A 23,244-nucleotide genomic window follows, 5' to 3' on the forward strand; every position below is an offset into this window, starting at 1 on the left:
AAGACCATTAGGTGTACAAATATAACTTTTCATTACTATTTATAAATTTTGATCACAAAAGACATGATGAGGCACCATATTAAAGGTGGTGATAGGTTTGGAGTCAAATCCATTAAAAGCACATAGAAGAATGCAAGCTCTAGAGTGAGCGAATAAGTCTAAATAATTTAGGCATAAAGAAACACGTAAGGGGGACTTGATTGGTCGAGTGAAAATGCCCTAACTTTCTCGATGATATTACCTTTGAAGCATAGTCAAAAGTGAGGATTCTAAGAGCTTGTTCGATGAAAAGTAACACAATACAGCATAAATACTTTAGAGCTATGTCCATGTATATTAGTGTGCAAGGTTCAAGGGGATTTGTGGCTGAGCCCCTACATGGAAATATCCATGTGTCACATGGTCTAAGCAAGGCCATGTGAATGCACAAGGTTCAAGGGGATTTGTGGCTAAGCCCCTACATGGATATATCCATGTGTCACATGGCCTAAGCAACAAAGCCATGTTAGTGTGCGAGATCCGTGAGGGGGGTAGTGCTAAAACTTTGACTTGCACCTTCATTCCCCTCCTACATGGATATGCCCATCCTTACAATCTCTACACAATTGTGAAGGGGAGGGCACTCATCTTTCGTTTCCCACATTGTGATCATTGATAGGGAGGCCGCTTATCTTGCATTTTGAGGTGTGGTGCTATCTTTTCGTTTGGGGGGTGGGTGAGGCCGTGTGTGTGTGTGTGTGTGTCAGGCAAGGATGATTTTTGACAGGCTGGGTCACCCTTCAAAATGACAGGATTAGTAGAAGTAGTGCTCGTTTTTCCACATTTTACCTTATTCTTTTGATGGCCACTCAAAATAAGTGACTGTACTTTATGGCCAAAATACCAAAAAAAAAAAAGGGGCATGGTGCCCGTCAAAAAGCAACCTTGTGTAACAGTGTGTGGGCGTGTTGGTGGGTGGGGTGGCCTTTAATTTCTGAGGGAGAAGACTAGTCCCCTGGTTCAATTTGAGGAAATGGTTGGTGTATGTGCTGGAGCCAACTGTGATGGGTAATTTCGGTTTAGTATTAAGTAGTTATAGTTACACGATAAGAGACTAATTATAAGAGACTAATTTACTAAAATGTGAGGGACAGGTGATCCTGGTCCCGGAGAGAGACGGCGGCCGGCAAGGCCGGCGGACGTGGCGGGGTACGACAAGTCAAAGCAAGGCCCACTACGATGGGGGACGCAGAGCGTACTCGCGGGTCAAACCACGGCTGTTGTCGTGTTGCGTGCCACGTGTCGGGGGCCAGGTTTCGAGGGGGGAGAGCTAGGGAAGCGTGTGAGTTGAGAGAGACGTGGAATTTCTTTTCTCATTTCACCCATTTCCCAAGGCAAAGTGGGGGGGGGGGGAAAAAATGAACAAATACACAATTTTTGTATAAACATTTCAAAGGTCACCCTCAGGTAGGATAGCCCGTTTCCACCTGCACAGGATTGCAATACTGAGGTAAGGTTTTTATTGCTGTCGAGATCTCAAGGGGAAAATCACCCACCTTTTTTACCTCCTTTTTTCACCGCTTCACGGTTTCACCTCTCCCTCCCTACAAGTAATTTTTTGGACTCTTCCTGTCTCAAACACAGCAATGGCGTTCTCTTGTGCTGCTGGTGGTGTAGACAGACAGTACTAAGTAGTAATAACTTCGAGCCTGTGGCAGTACTACCACTACCAGCCTCCCCAACACCGCGCCCCCCCCACCCCGCGCCCACTTCCAACCCGCCCCCGCCCCCGCACCCGCCCCGTGCTTCCTTCTGCTAATTCTTGCTTGTGTGGGTTCCTTTGTATTTTTCTGCACTTTTCAAAGCGTTGAAACTTCAGCCCCTTTTCTTGTGCTCACGGATTTGCACTCCCCTCTCAAAAGTCCCCTTCATCCGTAGACTTTCACCTCTGCGTAGCTGCCCCCATCAAAGCAAGCTCTCACCAACCCTGGAATGCACTTTTGCCCTCAAATTTAAAAGCAAACCTTTGTTCTTATACAAAAACCTTGCTCTTAAACACACACACACGCACACACAAACACCACCACACCCGCCCCCCCGCCCCCTTCCCCACAACAAAGCTCTCCCAAGTGAGAATTGAAGACACTGTCTGCACCATGCATCAACATACAACCCCTATGCCAGAGCTTGCACCTGCTGGAAGTTGCGGTTTCCCCCTCTGCCACAGTAATGCACCCACCTGCACCCCCCTATAGAAGGACCCACATCTATTCAAGCATGTTTGCAATTAGGACCATCCTCTCCCTGCTGCTTCTTCCCCTCCTCGATGGCTTGCCCATGGCAAATTCAGCCCAGATGGCACCGAGCTTGAACAATTGCACTGAAGAGGATCTTTCGGCTCTGCTTGACTTCAGAGACAGTGTCCAGAGCCCTAGTCTCAGCAGCTGGAACACAAATGTGAGCTGCTGTGAATGGGTTGGGGTTGCTTGTGATGCCTCCTTTGCACCCAAAGTGGTGAACATCTCTCTGCAGAGGAAGGGGCTTCATGGCAGCATCCCCCCGGCGTTGGGCAACCTCACATCTCTTCAGGCTTTGAACCTGTCATACAATGCATTGTCCGGGTCCATACCAGAGGAGCTGGCTTCGCTCTCTCACCTCCGACAGCTCGACCTTAGCAACAACAATCTCTCAGGTGAGTTGTCTCTGTTGGCAAAACTCCAAAGCTTGCAGGAAGTCAATGTGACAAGCAATGGCTTCAGTGGCAACCTCCCCTCTCTCACGAATTTGACCTCCGTGCTGAGGTTTTGGGCTAGCAACAACTCTCTGGCTGGAAGGGTCCCCACTGATGTCTGCCAGCATGCTCAGCATATTGAGGTTATAGACCTGTCCTCCAACAACTTTACAGGCTCTGTTTCGGAGGGGTTCGGCATTTGCACCCGCCTCCAAGTCTTGGATCTTGGCGGCAACAACTTGTTTGGTACCATTCCCCCAGATATCTTCAACCTCAGCTCTTTGACAAAACTTTGTTTGGCCAAGAACAACTTCACAGGGACCCTGGATGGAGCTATCGGTAACCTGGTAAATCTCACTTACCTTATGCTGGGTGTGAATAATCTCACTGGCTCATTGCCAGCAAATCTATCTGCATGTACCAAGCTGAAGGTTTTCACTGCAAACAGCAACAACTTTGAGGGCCCGATCGACGTGATACAGTTTGGTAGATTGTCAATGCTGGAGAATATAGATGTCAATACCAATTCTTTCAGGGGATCCATCCCCTCTTCGTTGGCAGGATGTACTGCTCTACGGAGCCTAAATATGGCAAAAAACAAGATTACTGGTGTAATCCCTTCAGGTATGAGTGACTTGAAGAACCTGTCTACTCTCTTGCTCTCGAGCAACAGCCTAAATGGCAGCTTGAGATCTCTCACTGACAGTAATCAGCTGGTCAGCCTCATCTTGTCAAAGAATCTGTTCAGTGAGACGCTCCCTGACACTGTCAAGGGGCTCACAAATCTGCAGGTCCTAGCTCTCGGGAACCTCCATCTTAGTGGACGTATCCCTGAATGGTTGAGAAACTGCACAAAGCTACAGGTTCTAGACCTGTCTTGGAACCGCCTACAGGGACCTCTTCCGAGCTGGCTAGGACGGTTTCCACACCTGTTTTACTTGGACCTGTCCAACAACTCCTTCTCTGGATACATACCTCCTGAGCTCTTTGACCTGCCCACTCTGATACACAGAGATAACAACTTGACTGGATTGCAGACAGTGGTGAACAATCTTGCCATAAGGCAAAAAGTGGATTCTCCTGAGTTGCAGTATACCCAAGTGTCGGCATTTCCTCCCTCCATCTACCTCTCACACAACAAGCTTGAAGGACCTATACCTTTACGGGTGGGTGCATTTGCAATGCTTTTGAATCTGGATCTGAGCTTCAACACTTTGTCAGGAAACATTCCTGAGACAATGGCAAGTATGACAGATCTTGAGAGACTAGATTTGTCATGGAATGGCCTCAACGGCAGTATACCCTCGTTGCTGTCGCGGCTCACCTTCCTTTCCTATTTCAATGTGTCACACAATGAGCTGGTCGGTTCAATACCTCAGGGTAATCAATTCTCAACGTTTTCAAGCAAAAGCTATGAAGGCAATTCTGGTCTTTGTGGGATTCCTCTACCTACTCCCTGCCAAAGCAAAAGTGTGGCACCTGCTCTAGCTTCCCTTTCTAGAGGAGCATCAACTTCCAGGATTGCCATCCTTGTTCCAACTTGCTTGGTGATTGGTCTCACTGCAGTATTGGTTGCCTGGTTCTCTTGGAAGCTTTCAAGGCGGAATGTTGTGTACCAGGGTAATGTTAGCTTCAAAGACCTGGATGGTCCCCAGAATCTTACAGAGGCACTTGACTCTTCTGTAGAGCTGTTTTACAGCCGTGGAAAGCTCACTGTTTTTGACCTCTTCAAAGCAACTAACAATTTTGATTCGGCTAACATCGTGGGATGTGGAGGCTTTGGCTTGGTTTACAGGGCAGATTTGGCAGATGGATCAAAGCTTGCAATCAAGAAGCTCACTGGTGATTGTGGGCAGATGGAGCGAGAATTTAGAGCGGAAGTGGAAACCCTTTCCAAGGCTCAACACAAGAATTTGGTCCCTTTACAAGGGTATTTACAGGTTGGGAATGACAGACTGCTATTGTACTCATACATGGAGAATGGAAGCCTTGATTATTGGCTGCATGAGAGAACCGACGGGGGCACCTGTCTAGACTGGTCGATGCGGCTGAAGATTGCACAAGGTGCAGCCCATGGGCTGGCGTACCTTCACCAAGTTTGTGATCCTCACATCGTACACCGAGATATCAAATCCAGCAACATCTTATTGGATGAGAAGTTCCAAGCGCATTTAGCAGACTTTGGGTTAGCAAGGTTGATGATGTCAACAGATACACATGTGACAACAGAGGTGGTGGGCACATTGGGATACATACCGCCAGAGTATTGCCATGCATTGAATGCAACACCAAGGGGTGACGTCTACAGCTTTGGGGTGGTTCTCCTGGAACTGCTCACAAGAAGGCGTCCTGTGGACGTTTGTAAGGGAAGAGGGGCCAGTGATCTTGTTGGATGGGTGCTTCATCGGAGAACCAGTGGTAAATCAGAGGAGATTTTCGACAGTGTTTTGCAAAGCAAGGGCCATGAAGAGCAGATGCTACAAGTCTTGGATGTGGCTTGCCCATGCATAAACCCGGATCCTTTCAAGCGACCCACCATATGTGATGTAGTGAATTGGCTGGATCGGATTGGGCAGGAGAGTGTTTTAACAAAGCCACTATCTTGAGCTTCTTCCAGGCTTGCAGTTTTTCATCTTTACTTCCTAGTGTCACTGGGGGACAAACAAAGAGGAGCGCCAGATCACGGGCAGATTTTTGTATTTCCTCGCTTCCTCCCAAGCATGTGGAGACCTTAAAGCTCTTTGTAAATACTCCTCCCTTTTAGAAGGAAGAGGGCGACATTTATTACTAATGATGGGAAGAAAATGGACACATTATTGGAAACTCTATGCCCACTTTAGTGTGGAAAAAAACAATACAAAATGTTTCTCTTCAAGGCAGCTCTTCATGGGTCAAGTGTTTTTTTTTTTTGTCTCTAGAACTCTAGCATGATGCTTGATGGCTGTTTATGAATGTGTTCCGTGTAATTTTTTGATGTTAAAATCACATGCATATAGGTTTTAATATTGTTTTTTAAATTAGTTGACTAGTGGACAAATTGTAATTTGTATCTCTAGCAAAAGGCTTGTTTGGTGAAAAAGTTAGTGATATTGGAAAATCTTAAGCTCTTTGCCGGGCAAAGAAAGGACTGCGTGTTTTCTATGTTAATTAGAGCCATTCACATAGTTGGACTCTGACGTGTTTGAGAAGCAGTCCTACCATGAAAGGCACAAGTTTGTTAACGCCATCTTGTGGTGAAGGTTTGACTATGTACCTCATCTAACTACTGGAGCTAACAAAGTTGGAACATGAGAAAAGAGGGAGTGGAAGAATGTAATATTGAAAGGAGGGATAAAGGCTTTGAAGATGGAGATGTAAGAAATAATGATGTTGTCCCACATGTAGAGCAACAATCATAGGTGCTTAGTAGACTTGGAGAGTATCCTAGCAATGAATCTAGGAGAGCTCTCTAGCAGTGTTAGTTCATAGTCAAGCAGGTCAAGGATGGATGCTAGGAATATAGATGCATCATCTCGTGGTACTACAGGTGTTGGTACATATGTATCATGCAAAGGGAAAGAAAAGGTAGATCAACCTTTTGTGCCTGATTTGTCATCAGATCACTCTTATGTGGATGATGACTCTAGTGGTTCCGAACAAAAGCCTTGATGAGGAGCTTGGCATTTTGTCAGCGGTTACTCCTGGTACACAAAGAACTAGAGTAGTTTTGAGGATACTCTACAGTGATCCAGGATACTCTAGTGGCTCCAAACAAAGCCTTGATAAGGAGCTTGGTATTCCATCAGTGGTTACTCTTGGTACACAAAGAACCATAGTAGTTTTGAAGATACTCGGCAGTGATCCAGGTGTATGCAAGTCTACTTAGGCTAGATACCATGTTGATAGGTTGAGATATGATGGATATATAGTCCATCACTATGCTTACATTGTTAAAGCAATGCAGGAGATAGGGTCCACTATACTTAGATTTCCAAACCCGTTGGGTACCAATTACCTTTCTGTTTGGTGGTCGGTCAACTAGCTCCCAGCTACTATTCTTTATGATGCTGTAATACTCAGATTGCATCACGGCTTTCCACTTTGGATTTGCTAAGGCTTCATCGAAGGTGGCTGGCTCCTCCACTATTCCCATTATCTCAGCCATCAAGGCCATATTGACAATGAGATCAGATTCTCTTCTCTGCTTCTCTATTCTCCTTGATCTACGTTGTCTATCTCATGAAGATTCTAGCTTCTTTAGGTACTGGATTATGCTTATCAAAGAGCTGTTGTGCTCACTTTGAAAGTGGCTTTCCTTGTGGTACAACAACAGGCTGTTGTCATGTGTGAGAGTCTTCATCTTGTGAAAACTCCTCCTCCTTGAGAGGAAATCTGGTTGGTGGGTCAGATTGCATCACGGCTTTCCACTTTGGATTTGCTAAGGCTTCATCGAAGGTGGCTGGCTCCTTCACTATTCCCATTATCTCAGCCACCATCAAGGCCATATTGACAATGAGATCAGATGCTCTTCTCTGCTTCTCTATTCTCCTTGATCTACGTTGTCTATCTCATGAAGATTCTGGCTTCTTAGGTACTGGATTACGCTCATCAAAGAGCTGGTGTGCTTACTTTGAAAGTGGCTTTCCTTGTGGTACAACAACAGGCTGTTGTGATGTGTGAGAGTCTTCATCTTGTGAAAACTCCTCCTCCTTGAGATGAAATCTGGTTGGTGGGATGGTGGACTATTTCTCCGGTTGATGATAGAGTGGACTGACCTCCTTCCTCCATTGAGTGTGGCTATTCTGAAAATACCACATCTCAGCTGGCCACAATCTTCTTTGCCTATGTATCATAGAGCTCGACTCTTGACTATATCCAAGAAAAATACACTTCTTGCTTTTGGCATCTAGCTTGGTCCTGGATGCATCTAGAATATGCACATAACATTCACAGCCAAATGTTCTGAAATAAGAAACTGAAGGTTTCTTACCAGAGTAGGCCTCTTGAGGTGTAACATCCTTGAGTGCCTTTGTGTAGCTCCGATTGAGGACATAAACTGCTGTGTTGATTGCTTCAGCCTAAAATGTATTGGGCAAACCCTTTGCCTTCAACATGCATCGAGCCATCTCCATGACAGTTTGATTGCGGCGTTCTACAACACCATTTTGTTGAGGTGTGTGAGTAGTGGTGAGTTGGTGCTTGATGCCATTCTCCTTGTAGTAGCTGTCAAATTTTGTTGAAAGAAATTCTCCTCCTCGATCTGGACAAAACTTCTTCACCTTCTTTCTTGTCTCATTTTCCACAAGCTTATGCCAGTGTTTGAACTTGCCCCAAAAGCTTCAGCCTTATCCCGAAGGAAATAAACCCACATCTTCCTACTGTAATCGTTGACTAACAGCATAAAGTAAGAAGATCCCCCTAATGCAGTAGTAGACATTTTACCACAAAGATCAGCATGTACCAGCTCTAGAGGAGTCTTGGCCCGATTGCTGCTTTCCTATGGAAATGCCTTGCGTTGTTGCTTGCCCATCATACAAGCTTCACATGGTTCCTGCAATTCTGAAAATGCAGGCAAATTAGCTACCATACTCTTTTTCTACATCTCCTTTATCAGCAAATCTAATGTGACCAAATCGCTCGTGCCAAAGATTTCTTGTGCTCTTATATCTACAGACATTGTAAGGGCACTCAGCTTGTAGAGATTATTGCACCTTGCTCCTTTGCCGACTACTTTGGCAACATCATCTAGAATTTCTACTTTAGTTTTCTTGAAGCGTACTTCAAGCCCACAATCTGTCATTGCAGCAACTGATAGTAGATTTCTCTTTTCTCAGGTACATAGAGCACATCTGACAGCTTCTTCTCTTCACCTGTAGTTGCCACAAAAGATATGGTTCCAGACCCTTCGACTAGACATTTAGCATTATTCCCAACAAAAACACTGATGGGTTCCTATAGAGGCTTCCAGGAACTATACCAGCCCTTCTTACTGGTCATGTGTCAGGATGCTCCACTATCCAAAATCCATGAATCATCAACTGGAGCCTGAGCAGATGAACATACCTCTTCAATGGTGACCCAAAGTTCAAGCTCGGTCTCTTGATATTGTTGACTGACTCCTTTCCCTTCCATGAAGACTTCAAGGTGTCGTTCTTCTCGTCAGCTTACTTCTTTCTACAAACCCTTTGCCTTCAACATGCATCGACCCTTCTTGTCACAGTAATAATAGCTCCCTTGAAACTTCTTCTTATTCTCATCAGCAGATGTCGCGCCTTTGCCTTAAGCATTGGCCGAAAATGCAGCATCACTACCATCACGGGTCTTCAGTCGCATCTCCTCCTCAAGTAACATAGCACTAAATTCTTCAAATGATAAGGATGGTACTCTAACCTGAGTGTTTAGTGTGTAGCCAAGCCATCATACTTCTGTGGAAGAATTCGGATGCACCTCCGGGCCAACTTCTCACTAGTGTGTGTAATCCCTACAACAGCCATTTGATCTTGCAGATTTTTAATCCGCGAGATAAATGCTTTAGCAGCTTCTCCTTCAGCAAACTTTTGAGCAGCAAGCGGATTCTCTAGGTTCAAAATCCTGGTCTGATTGCGAGTCTCATAATGATTTCTCAGTATGATCCAAGCCTATGTAGCCTTGGTAGTATGTTGAATCAGAGTGAGAACAAAATCACTTACGTTGGTGACGATTGCACAAAGTGCGTCAGCATTGCGCCTTCTCCATGCCCGAAGAAGTGTAGCATCTAGCAAAAGCATGTTTGCAAGGTTATTGGGGTCAAGACTTCTCACTGGTTCTGCGTCCATTCCCATAATAGTTTCTAGGAGCTCATAAGAGTCTAGAATGGCATTGATTTTGAATTTCCAAAGAGTATAGTTCATCCCATCAAGCTTGCCTTCTGTGAAGGCAGGTGGAAAAATGTGCAAGATTAGTGCAGCAGCAGAGCAGAGGTAGAAGCCATCACTCCTAAGGGTTCTATGCAAAAAAAGACTAAACTTTATGCAGTATTCCTACTAAGAGCACCTAAGGTCTGATACCATATAAGAATATGGCACAACAGAAAGAGATAGCAAGACAAAGCACAATAGACATTGCAATAGATACACAATGGAGAGAATTTAAAATTCTGATTATACCAAAGAGGTACAAGTGATGGCGCTGTCCACCCATGCGCTCTCAAGTAGAGCTTAGATGGCAATCTAGACAGCTTTGGATGGAGTATGTACAAAGTGTAGAAGGGGGTTGATACTCACAAGCATTGGATACCTTAGCTCATGGCAACCATGTCCATATATAGTACTGTTAGGTGGTGTGGTAGACGCGCATACAACGAGGGTGGTGACACTGCATAGACATGGTCATTGTGCGTGTATCAAGAACACGGCCCACTGACCACCGACCACTGCCCACTAATGATGGACCTGGTATTTGAGGGAACATTCTAAGGAATATTCCTCATACCGTTGCCTCGAGGGCTCCAGCCCCCAAACCCTCGCTAGGGAGGCTGCTAGCCCCCCTGGGACCCCCCAGTCGAGGCAATGCCCCGGACCCAGCTAACACTCGTACCCCTAACCATATCCTAACCATCATCAATGGTCACAATAATTCGGCGTCTAAGTCGGGGTTCCCACGAAAGACATATGCACCATGGCTACTCCTCATAATGGGGGCCTAACAAATGTGCATTATACATCAAAGTGAGATACATGCTGAGAGGTGGGCATTGAGTGTATACTAACAATAAAACCCTAGAGCCAACAAGCCTGCCCTCTCAAATCTTAAGTCACTATGTTATGGAGGGAGATCAAATGTACCCAGTGTACTTAGCAACCCCAATGCCACGGGCCAAAGACATGAATAGGATGACAAAACGACCACCTCTACAGTGCTATGAATGCGTAGGACCTCACCAAGTGGCTGAGTGTCCCAACAAGAAAGGGATGGCGAGTACCTCCATAGGCACTCTCACCTTGACTCCATTATGTGTAGGATGTGGTATTGATCACCTGTATAAGGATTGTCTGCTAAGACTGGGAATAACAAGAAGGGCTCACGAAGCCAATCCCAACACCAACCTTAACCTGCTAGGTATTAGAGATGGCTTCATCCATGCAATCCCTCTCAACGCTATACTTAGACTACAAAACAGGCAGAGGGCCGCAACTCATGCTCCTCACAGAGGCATCAACCTCAGAAATCCAGGGCCAAGCAAGTGCCCCTGAACAAGCATGAGCGACTAGGCATTTAAGAAAGAAAACCACAAATATCAACAGGCATCAACCTCAGAAATCCAGGGCCAAGCAAGTGCCCCTGAACAAGCACGAGCGACTAGGCATTTAAGAAAGAAAACCACAAATATCAACAGGGTGAGAGCCAGGTGGTTATCAAAAGTGGTTCAGAAGTCAGCATGACAACTCATGTGTCAAATTTTTCATCGGAAGAAGAAGTTTTTCTACGCTCTGCCACCCGAGCTAGAGAACCTATCGACACCTACCAACTTTCAAAAAAGCTTACTAAATGTCCTAACCCTATAGATGAAAAGGAGAGACTCTTGGCATCCCAAGAGTTGGTCCGGGACTGCCAAGCGCAAATGGAAGAGGAGCCTCCTACAACCTATCTTGAGCCATGTCCATTGGTCTCAAATCTGCGCCTTGCTAAAGAAGCTCAAGTATATCTTGGAGAGCTCCCAACCAGCCACCCCCACAAAGGCTAACAGAAGCAGCAGCTTCCACTAAAATAACAGCTACCCCCCAGCAGAGGGAGACAAGGTGGCTGAATATTTTAGAAACCTAGGGGATGACCATCTTAGGAGAAAAAGCACATAAACTCCTGTTCCCATCCCGTACACTCAAAAAAGCTTAAGACTAAGCCAAACCAACCCTCCTAGCAAGACAACCCCCGCTCCAAGAGACATTGTGTAAGATTCCTCCCCAGCCTCTCAAGATGTCCAGTATCTTCCCCTGTAATCAAATCCCTCTTCAGATATATAAAAGATCTTGTTTCTACCTACTTAGAGAGAGAAAATATTCTAGAGAGAGGTTATTTAGATTTTAGATATTTTTGGATGGAAAAATATCTCTTCTTATTAAAATAAATTCCCCCGAAATAGAAGTTCAAAAAGATTTTTAGAAGGTGCAATAGAAATCAATTATAATATGTTCAAAAGGCCTTATCCTAGGAGTCGAGATTTTTTGAAAATTTTAAATTAAGGTTTTGAGGGGCCAATCAGATTCATCCAAATGTGTGGAGGAGATAAATAGAAGAAATAAAGAAAATCCCCCCAAAAATGAGTAAATACTCACATAAGATGAAGAGTGGACTAAGGACCAAAGAAAATACTAAAAAAATAAAATTTTGACACCTCAGAGTGGGGATTCTCCCTCATGAAGGAGGCGCCTATTTCACATGTATGGTGGAGTTTTAAATTTCCAAAAATTCAGATATTTCATCTCTCCTCTCTCCTAATTCAAGTCTAGTTCCAAAAAGTAAGCTAAACTGACCCAAAAATGGTCAAAAATTGACCAAACTGATCTGGAAAATTCTAGAACCAGTTTGCTTGGTTAGAAGCTCACTTTTTCCTACAAATAGAAGCCTCCCCCTTTGTTGAAGCTTAATAGTGTTTTATATGCATTGTTACTCTACTCCTCCCCAGAGCCAAAAACTATGAATTTATTAATAATTCATTAGTTTTTGACCATTCCCTCTTCTAAAGAATTGGTGGCCACTCTTGTTGCAAACAAGAGTAGATCCCTCAAACCATCAAGCCAAAGGAAAGCTCCTAGAAATTCATGTAAGTTAAAAATTCTACTTTTTCTTTATTCTTTTAATGGTTTTCTAATTTTTGTTATCTTTAAAATGATAAATTGATGCTATGCCTTGTTGGAAAGGCTTTCCCCCTCTTCATTCTTAAATTCAGCCTTTCTTTATCCTAGTTAAGTAATCAAATTGTTGGAATTAAACTTTTCATATTGTTTCTCTTTTAAAAGTGGAATTTGATTAGTTTAGAATGCTTTAAACCATTTGGGGATAAATTTTAAGTAATTTAAGGTTAGGAAAATTTGAAAAATGGTCAGCCATACAAAGGAGGTTATGGCAAAATTTTCTTAAATTAAATAAGTTTTATCTTTTATTATTCAAAAAGAGTAATCCCCATCATTTGTGTATTCTAAAAGTGTTATTTTCATTCTAGGCATAGAAAAATGCATAGTAGAAATATTTTTATTACAAAAGTGTTATTTCCATTAAAATTTAATTCTATGCATAGAAAGATGCATATTGATTATTTTTTTAATTATAAAAGAGCGATTTTCATTAGATTTAAATTCTATGCATAGAAAGATGCATATTGATTATTATTTTTATTATAAAAGAGTGATTTTCATTAGATTTAAATTCTATGCATAGAAAGATGTATATTGATTATTGTTTTTATTATAAAAGAGTGATTTTCATTAGATTTAAATTCTATGCATAGAAAGATGCATATTGATTATTTTTTTAAATTATAAAAAAGTGGTTTTCATTAGATTTAAATTCTATACATAGAAAGATGTATATTGGATAATTTTTTTATTATAAAAGTGTTACTTTTATCAATATTGATTTTTATGCATAAATAGATGCATAAAATATTTTTTTAATTATAAAAGTGTTACTTTCAAAATATTATCCTTCGAGAAAGATAGTTCAGGGAGAACCTTTCCAAACTCAAACCCTAAATCAGACTATGACCAAGATGTAACTCCTTCGTCAATTTACCAGTTCAGTAATCTACACTCAAATCACCCACCGAATTTGAAACTAAGTCGAGACCTTTGATTTTGATCTGAGGATCAAGAATTCAGAATTTGAGGAATTCTGCTTGGGAATCCAGACCTGTGATCTAGAAGTCTTGAGATACGGAATTAAGATATACTCATTGTATTCAAAAGAAAATCAAAACTGAAAACTTGCATAGAAACCCTGCTTTCTTAAAGGATTGTCTTACGCCAGAATGCTGGAGGGAGCATTTGGTATATGTGTTTTCTAAGGAAAGTTCGGTTGCAACAGCTGGCGGGGAGTGTTCAAAGGACGACTCACGTAGCAAAAACTTGCCCAGGTCTTGACTAGCCTAGGTATGGTGTAAAATGGTGTGCTTCCCGATACGATGGGCGAGGGCCGACGAAGCGGTCCCTGAGTGAAGTGCCAGGACACCTAAGGAGGATCCTGGAGGGTTCTGACCAGGCGATGCACGGGCTCGCGGTGCTTAGGACACCCATGCATATGTCATGGAAGATATATATAGGTATGATGAACGAGAAAATTATTGTAATCTGTTACTGGATCTCGTTGCTGGTCTGACCTGCTGGTCTCAACAGAGAGTCCAGAGTGATACTGTTTTGAGAGAATCAAGGATTTAATGGAAATTTTGAGTTATGACATCTGTAACCAATAATTGTTTGTCAATGGATTATTTTATAAATTAAAGTTTAAAGAGGAGTGTGTGCGTATCTGTATTCTAAAGCAAAAGTTAAGAAAGGCATTCAATTATGGGTGGGTGAGTACTTGTCTGGTTCTACCAATTCTAGTGGTTGGGTAGTGGCTAATCCATGGGCCGGATGTGGTTAGGCTGGAATCAGTAGAGTTTCAATAATAAAATTGATCAATAGGAATACGCTTAGAACTCGAATAGTTAAATAATAACCTGAAGACTTCTCAAATGAATAGATCAACGGCTATGCCTGATTCAATTAGGAAAAAAACGTTGATTCCTTCAAGTTAAGTCTGTAATAGTTTCCCTTCTATCTGGTTTATTCAGATGAAGGTTAGTTCAGTATCTTGACCTCGTTAGAAAAATTCGTTAAGAAATTCAAAATGGTGGAATCGTCCTCGTTTTTCGGGCATGGAAAATTTTCCCGGTTTTGGCTTTAGGAATGACCACCAGCTTAGTCTCGTGCCCAGACATTCGAGGGCGAGGCCCCGAGTGGGAAACCCTGCCTCGCACAAGAGGGAGCTACTCCCGCTGCCAGCAATCGGGAATCCGGTGCATGGAGAGGGCAGTGGGATCCCGCACATTGCAAGTCTCTCTTCCTTCCTCTCTTCTTAGATCCAAATCCCTATTGACACTTTGCTCCAAGGTAGCCCAAGTTTATGGAATGATCTGAATGATTGGATGGAATGACTCCTCGGGGCAGGCATGCATGAATCTATGGAGCCTTACAGCTCTAATGAATCCAAGGAAGAAGAATTTCTTATATCCCATAAGGTAACTGGCAGCCCTACGGCTTGAGTGAATTAACTTGGACAATACTTCAAAGGAGATGAACTCAATGCGGCTTTACTGATAACCTTCCATGGCCTCCAAGTTATAACAATATTGGATGGAGGAGCACGAGTGAGCATTGTTGCAAAATAATGCACCTGCCTTGGATAACACCACATTGTTATTCAAACTTGCTGATGGAGCCACAGCTAGACCCATCGGTCTACTGAGGGATTCCTTGGAACTACTTACCGCCACACCTTTGTGGTGAAGAACTTTGGACATCACAGCCAATTTCTTATGACTGCCATCTTGACAGACCATTCATGAGGGAATAAAAAATGATTCATGTCTGGGATACCAACCACATATACATTTGGAGAAAAGATCAAACATTCAAGATCAATCTATGCACGTGGAAGGTGCACAAAATGAGTGGTAGACCATTCGTAGAGGACTCTGTCACACCAACGCAATCCACCACAGTCCATCTGTGTCAAACGTGTCACAAGACACTTGAAGATAAAAAGGATAGTGAGAAGTGTGCACCACTTCCAGAGCCAGAAGACTCTGAGAACTGGATGCATATCCTTGCTTCCTTTGACATTTTGCCTAGGCGCACCAGCACAAGGTTTGCCATGGAAAACGGGTAGGAGATCACATCTCTATACATTCTTAGTTGAGCATACCTACCCAATGTCGCCACACCCAAGAACTTGAACAAGTTATTAGAGCGGATCTTTCAAGGGGCACACGCTCCCATAGAACTCGTAGACCTGAGGGATTTCTTGGGCCAGAATGATATGTCTTCCTAAACAATCCAGATACCCACTGGCTGAAGTATGTTGGGGCGGTGGAAGCAAATGACCACTTCAATGAAATGTGGCAAAAGGAATTTGCCAATAGCTCCCTTCTGATCCACACTACCGTCCCACACCCAGTAGGACCTGTTAATTCTCACTCAAAATCAGAAAATCTTTGCCGCTCAACGCGAAGAAGACGCAACAAAAAGTTAGCACTTTTGCAAAAAAAGAAGCTAAAAGGCTAGTCGATGAAGAAAGTGCTAAAGCCAAAGAGACCAGACAGGTGCCTAATATTTCAAGACCTTCCAAATGGCTAATAGATTTGACCAATATGATTCATCCCAAAGGTTTGACATAGTGGACAACTAGGGACCTCTTATGATGGTCCAGCCAAGGTGAAGGAGATAAATTTGGCAGGCCACCCAACTGAAGACCAAGGCCAGTATATATTGAAGAAGACCTCTCCACAGAGGAAGAGACCGAGCACATCGCTTTGCTGTTAGAGTTCCAGGATTGCTTTGCCTGGAAGTACACGGACATGAAAGGTGTACCTCCTGAAGTAGTCCAGCAGACCATTCCAATGGTTGAAGGAGCCACGCCGATCAAAGAACAGGCTTATCCGATGAACCCAAAATACTCCAAGATGGTGTGAGAAGAGATCGATAGACTTATTGATGCCAGATTCATCTATGAGATCAAGCATACGGAATTGGTATCACCCATTGTGATAGTGCCTAAGAAGAACGAAAAAAAGTCAAAGTGTACGTAAACCTTAAAAAGGTCATTATCCCTTACCTCACAGAACACGTGCTAGAGCGAGTAGCAAGAAAGGAAGCCTACAACTTACTTGACGGATTCTCTGGATACAACCAGGGATTAGCACAAAATAGCCTTCGCCCACTGAATGGGGCACATATGCATACCGTGTCATGCCCTTCTTTGGGTTGACCAATGCCCCCGATACCTTCCAACATCTCATCTGCATGGCTTACAAGGAATATCTTTGGAAATTCCTTGAGGTCTTTATGGATGACCTTTGTGTCAATTCCTCCGGGAAGAAGAACCTTTCATGTTTGCGTAAAGTGCTAGAAAGGTGCAGGTTGTGCCGCATCTCGTTGAACCCACTTAAATGTCAATTTTGGGTCCGACATGGAGTAATCATGGGGCATATTGTCTCCAGGCAGGGAATCTCTACTGATGATAGAAAAGTGCGGCTCATCTTAGAGCTGCCCCCACCCACCACTAACTTTAAAGGAGTCCATCGCTTCATGGGGCACGTTAGCTACTATCGATGATTCTTTTTCATGTATGCTAATATTTCTCAACCTCTTTACGGACTCTTAATCGCCTTTGAGTGGACTAAAGAATGCCAATGGGCTTATTCAACACTCAAAAAAGCCTTGGCGCTTAAGCACTCCAATTCTTAGGTCCCCCAACTGGGAGAACACAAGATGGATTTCCCCATTAGCTTTGCCAATCGTTGCCGACTCAATGAAGTGGAGAGAAATTACACCACGACTGAGAGAGAGGGACTAGTCATGGTCTACACTGTCAAGAAGTTTTGCCATTATCTTCTAGCAACTAAGTTTGTTTTCTTCATAGACCATCAAGCTCTTCTATACCTGTTGAGGTAAACAACCCCTGTATGACAAGCATAATCACCAGGTGGCTACTTATATATTGCTCGAGTTTGACTTCATCGCGTGAGGAAAGGCTCTCAACATGTTCTATAGCAGACCACATGTCAAGGATCCCCAACAGTGAACCACCAGTGGGAATAGATGATGATTTACCAGATGTTGCCCTATTCCAACTATGCTTGATTCCTGAATAGGGCGAGGAGGTGGCAAACTTCTTAGCCAATGGCTTACCACTGGATCCCCTCCTCAACATAGACTGAGCCCATCACCTAATCAAATAGGCAGCCCCGTACCAACTCATTATAGAGGCCAACTTTATAAGTAGAGAAATGATAAAATTCTACGCCACTGTGTCTGAGAAGATGAGTATATGCTCCTTCCTGAGGAGGCTCACTGAGACTGGGGGGCACTTTATCGTAGATATCATTACGCGAAAGTTTCACACTTGGGTTACGATGGCCCACTCTAATGGCCAACGTAGCAGAATACGTCAAGCTGTATAATGAGTGCCAATGTACAACAATTCCCCACTTCAAGGACCACATGTCCCTGAACCCAATTGTTTCCTTATAACCATTTGAGAAATAGGGTATAGATTTCATTGGACCCATCAGTCCAGCAGCCAAATACACTCAAGCTCGATACAAATAGCTGCTAGACTATTACAATAAGTGGGTCGAAGCTCGGGCGACCCGCAAAGCTGATGCGCGATCGACTGCTAAATTCCTATATGAATCAGTCATCACACGCTTTGGTTGCCCCCTTGAGCTTGGCAGCGTTGAGACACATTTCATTTAATGAGGTAATCCAATTCCTCTAGCAAGAGTTCCTTGTCACTCACAGAAAGTCCTCCCCCTATTACCCACAAGCGAATGACCAAGCAAAAAGCACGAATAAACTTTGGTGTGCCATTTTGGTTAAAACCGTAGAGGCCAGCCACAATGATTGGGAACAAAAGTTGCCGGCTGCACTTTGGGGTTATCGAACTTCCTATAAGGTAGCAACCAGTGCCACCCCTTTCAGTTTAACCTATGGTATTGAAGCGGTCGTGCCCATGGAGTTCTTAGTCCCGAGTTTGCATGTCGCAGTACAAGAAAAGCTCACTGGAAATGTCTTAGGCTGTTGCCTATTTGAGCTTGAAAAGCTCGATGAAACACACCTTTCAGCAATATGCAATATGCTTGTTGAGAAGCTAAGGCGCAAACAATGGTTCCACGACCAACTTAAGGAAAAACAAATGAAGGAGGGTGATATGGTCCTCTTATTCAGTACTAAGACACACAAAAAGAACCTCAAGTTCAGAGGCTTACTTACTTTCCTAGTCACTGAGACAACACCACAAGGTGCAGTGCACATCGAAATACTTGATGGTGTAAAAATGGCTGGTTATTTCAATGGTAGAAAACTCAAACGCTACTATGACCCTCTCACTGAGGCTACTATGACCCTCTCACTGAGGCTACCTTAAGATCCATCCATGATAAAAAATAGCGCAAGAAATACCATAACGATATGAAATAAGCTGCACCACTGTAGCGTCACAACATTTCATTGTTTAGGCACAATCACGCTTTTATTCCACATTGGAAATAATCCCTTGGAAGGGAAGTTCTATGTGATGCCTATAGGAACCATGCATAAAGAAATACTCCTTTGGAAGGGGTTGGATGGGACATAACAGATGCAACATTGACTGGGATGCACTGTTACTGTCCTTATGACAAATGAAGAGCCAATACCCGTTGCTCCCCCATGAAAGGAACTTCCCCCTTCACCACCCACCATCATTTTGTCACCACACTCCCACAAATCCATCCCCCTAAAAAAGAGACCGCTCATCATTCCAACCACATCAAACCACGCTCAGTAGAAACCCACTCTCATATTGCCGTTTCACCAGCTGTTGACCCAGCAACCAAAACTTACCAAACCAACATTTCTAACAAAACTAACAAAACTCCACAAGGTATACCATCTCCCCATTGGGTACCTAAGAAGCTTCTTGCATCACAAGGCTATTATGAGGACGAATCTACATTGTGGATCCCCCGATGATCCAACCCTCCCCCCTGTTATGGCTCACCCTAACCCCCCTTGAAACACATCCACAACAAGAGATTACCTGGTGAACTACAACTATCGTGAGGATCTTTCCAATGGCCGAGCTCGTAATCGTTGAGGTCCCCAAGCTCTACAACTTCTTGAGAAACAATTCCACAACACCTCCTGTCAAGCGTTGTCACACCGCCACGTTGCACTACGTGTACTCGTCCCTCCTCTCACCTCACCTCACTCACACACACTCACTAGCATGCATTAGAGAGAGAGATGAGAAAGAGCAAGAATCAATTGCACAATGGGAGAGTATATTGTATTATGAGAGAAATTCACTTATATACATGGTCATAAGTGTTCACACTCACTTAAACTATGGCCGGCCAAGCACTTTAGGCTCATAAGAGGTCTAATGCTGTTACAATGACTACTCTCATAATATATCCATGAAGTACATCACTTATTTAGGACTTCATCCTAACTTACCACCACATTCTCTTGAAGCAGGAATCGCCATAAGTATTTTGTCACACCATTACGGGCACCCATCCAAGTTGTAGCTTTGGACACCATTGCTTCATATCTTAAATGTATGACCTTTTGGTGTATCTACCTTGACTCCTTGATGTATGATAATGGTAATAGCTCTTGTTAATCCTAGGGATGGGTTAATACCCCCTTTTCCATGGGCACCCAAAACTCCTCGTCCCCCACATTGGCAACAAATTTGCCAACCACAAGCCTATAGGATACAGGACAAACGCAGGTGTAAATGCTCTCCATGGCACTCCAATCTTCCATTAAACCCTCAACCGTGCCCAAAGCCAACCCCCCTATTGGATCCCCAAACCTCTCCTAAATGCCCAACACTTCTATGAGGGCAATCATCATATTTGGATCCCCAAATCTCCCCAACCTCAACTTCCAGCCCATGTCGTTTAGCAATCCCCTATCTTTCAATGGAAACCAAAGGTGACCTCCGCAACAAAGACTACACAGGAAAAAGGGAAGCAGAAGCTTCATAGTGGCACTATAACCCCCATTTTGTTGTGCGGACTCCCCCACCTATCATTGTTTGTGAGGCTACAATGGAGTCCTACAATGCCATCATCAACTCCTTTCGTGTCAGAGGTACTTCCTTACCACCTGCCTCAGAATCCCTTAAGTACTAACCCCCACCTCGCTATGGCCAAATTGGAATCGACTTCTCACCTTAGCAAAATGGGCATGCAGTCAGTATATAAAACCCGCAATGGGGTGCTGGCAGCATAGCCTTTGGGTAGTACAAAACCTGATTCAGGGTGCCCACTGAAAAAAAAAACAAGTTGGCACGATCGTACCAACTTGCTTTTGCCACGGCCATTCTAAGTTTTCCATAGCCATTCTAACTTCCCCACCACGGCCATTCTAAGTTTGCCCACGGACATTCCAACCCACGCAGTGAAATGCCCCGACCATTCCATCCTAAACCATTTGCCATGGGCATTCAAAATTTGCCACGATCGTACCAACTTTTAATCAAAAGGCCCCACCCATTCCCTTCTCCATTTCACAAGCCCACGCCTGTACCAACACCAAATTAGAAGACTTGCGCCCATTCGCTCCTGTTTTCCAACTACCAGGGCCGTTCGTTTCAAATGCCACGCCCGTTCGCTATAGATGCCATAGCCGTATCCTTCTGTAAAACAATTATAAATATGGGCCCCACCCCCTCTTTTCCTCACTTTTAGCCTTCTTTATAGCCAAACTCTTGTAGTTTTTTCTCTTGAGCTTCACACCCTCACACCTACTCTACACCATGTTTGACACTTTAGACTCATCCAGAGAGATCCTCCACCATACCTCCATCAGGAGAAAGAGACCGACAGGGGGCAGATTTGAGGAGTATTCCTGGCACCCCACGCAGTTATCTCATCTGGGGGAGGCCCTAATGAAGCAGGTGAATGGCCACCCCCAGTGCACTCCCTCATCAAGAATAACCACAAGGTGGAGCACAAGCTCTTATATTTCATCGGGCCATACTACAAGGCAATACCAGCCGACCCTGAGTTGTACAGAAGCTGGAGTAGCTGGGCCTGGGGAGATTGCCTACTCTGGAGCCATGGGGGCCAAATCTCTACAATAGCCTTTATTTCATAGAGACTTACGCCAACCTTCATATACACGTGACGTTTTGGACAATGACGGCCAAAGACACAAGGTCTAGCTCAACATTAAGCTCATCAGAGATGCCCTACAGCTCCCCAACCTAGACGAGCCTCTGTCAGGCTCACCAACGCCCCCAAGCTGTGACTAGGGGCATATACAGAGGCAGCCCAAACAAAGATGGGGTGGAGTGGGCAAACATCACACAAGAGGATCTAATCATGCCAGCCCGAGCCCTAAAATTTTTGCTTACTACTCGGAGTACCTCTTCAAAGAGCTTCATGCGGTATGTTTGAACCCCCAAGGGAAGCTGGCAGCAGCCACACTACTTATTACGAAGGTGCTCTATCATGCGATCGGGTGGGAGGAGTTGCCTCGTGCCGCCATACAGCTAAGTGGCCCCAATGCAGTCATTATGTCTCTGCCCCCACAGATATCTCCAAGCTCCCCACCAGCAAAGAGACAACACCAAGAACCGCGGGCACAGAACAAGTACCCCCACCACCCAGTCCAAGCCCTCTCTCATGTTTCAAATCTAGATCCAAAAAGTAAGCTGAACTGACCCAAAAATGGTCAAAAATTGACCAAATTGATCTGGAAAATTCTAGAATCAGTTTGCTTGGTTAGAGGCTCACGTTTTCTATAAATAGAAGCCTCCCCCTTTGTAAAAGCTTAATGGTATTTATGCACTGTTACTCTACTCTTGTCCTGAGCCATCTACATTGAATTTTTTAATAATTCAATTGTTTTTGGCCTAATCCTCTCCAAAGTGAATTGGTGGCCACTATTGCTTCAAACAAGAGTAGAACCCTCAATCCCTCAAGCCAAAGGAGAGCTTACAAGCTCCATGTAAGCTAATTTTCTTACTTTGTTTACGAATTTTAATGAAAAATCTATGGTTTTCTTGATTTTTATGTTTTGCAAACGATTGAATTAAATTCAAATGCTATCCCTTTGATGAAAAGGCCACCCCCTTCTCTTCTTTACATTCCAACCTTTCTTAATCCTAGAAAGATTAACTAAGTGATTAATTAAACTCTTCTTATTGTTCACGCTCTTGAATTTAGAAAATTGTGTAGATTAGAGTTCTATAATTCTAAATTGGGTTAATTAAGTTAAGTGAAGAAAGATAAAAATGAGAAATGGTCAGCCATACAAAGGAGGTTATGGTAAAATTTTCCAGAATTTTGTGAAAAAGAAAGTTTATTTTTATGTTATTCCAAAAGAGTAATTCCCACCATTTTTGCATCTAAAAGAAATATTCTAATTACTCCATGTACATATTCACATATGAATATGCATGGATATCACTGATATTAATTATTAAATTTGATTTCTATGCATAGAAAGATGCATAATGGATTTTTTAAATTATAAAAGTGTTATTCTTATTAAATTTGATTTCTATGCATATAGAAAGATGCATAAAGGAATTTTTTTATTACAAAAGTTTTATTCCTATTAAATTTGATTTCTATGCATAGAAAGATGCATAAAGGAAATTTTTTTAATTATAAAAGCGTTATTCTTATAAAAATTAATTTTTATGCATAAATAGATGCATAAAGAAATTTCTTTTATTTTAAAAGTGTTATTCCTATTAAATTTGATTTTATGCATAAATAGATGCATAAAAGGATTTTTTATATATAAAAGTGTTAT

General features: G+C 43.3%; 1 protein-coding gene and 1 pseudogene across 2 annotated transcripts; both read left to right on the plus strand.

The window, feature by feature from the left end:
* Nucleotides 1-1,437: 1,437 nt before the first annotated feature.
* On the plus strand, nucleotides 1,438-5,585 carry LOC147627386 (tyrosine-sulfated glycopeptide receptor 1 pseudogene; annotated as a pseudogene). The gene has a single exon (XR_015268490.1). The product of XR_015268490.1 is annotated as a tyrosine-sulfated glycopeptide receptor 1 pseudogene (transcript).
* Nucleotides 5,586-16,280: 10,695 nt separating this feature from the next.
* Nucleotides 16,281-18,850, plus strand: LOC147627387 (uncharacterized). The gene is made up of 3 exons (XM_086815284.1): nucleotides 16,281-16,388; nucleotides 16,927-17,019; nucleotides 18,380-18,850. The coding sequence occupies exons 1-3, from the start codon at nucleotides 16,281-16,283 to the stop codon at nucleotides 18,848-18,850; spliced, it is 672 nt and encodes a 223-aa protein (XP_086671410.1).
* The last annotated feature ends 4,394 nt before the right edge of the window (nucleotides 18,851-23,244 follow it).

Source organism: Cibotium barometz, chromosome 21, assembly GCF_041138505.1.
Source record: "Cibotium barometz isolate CiBa-2024 chromosome 21, ASM4113850v1, whole genome shotgun sequence".
Lineage (NCBI taxonomy): Eukaryota > Viridiplantae > Streptophyta > Polypodiopsida > Cyatheales > Cibotiaceae > Cibotium > Cibotium barometz.

What these genes read in the sequence shown, in the direction of transcription:
- LOC147627387 (XM_086815284.1), top strand. Translation starts at nt 16,281, where the DNA reads ATGAAAGGTGTACCTCCTGAAGTAGTCCAGCAGACCATTCCAATGGTT. An exon ending in ACCCAAAATACTCCAAGATG is followed by an intron (nt 16,389 to 16,926) that starts GTGTGAGAAGAG and finishes GTCTCCAGGCAG; the next exon opens with GGAATCTCTACTGATGATAG. An exon ending in TCCATCGCTTCATGGGGCAC is followed by an intron (nt 17,020 to 18,379) that starts GTTAGCTACTAT and finishes ACTTCCTATAAG; the next exon opens with GTAGCAACCAGTGCCACCCC.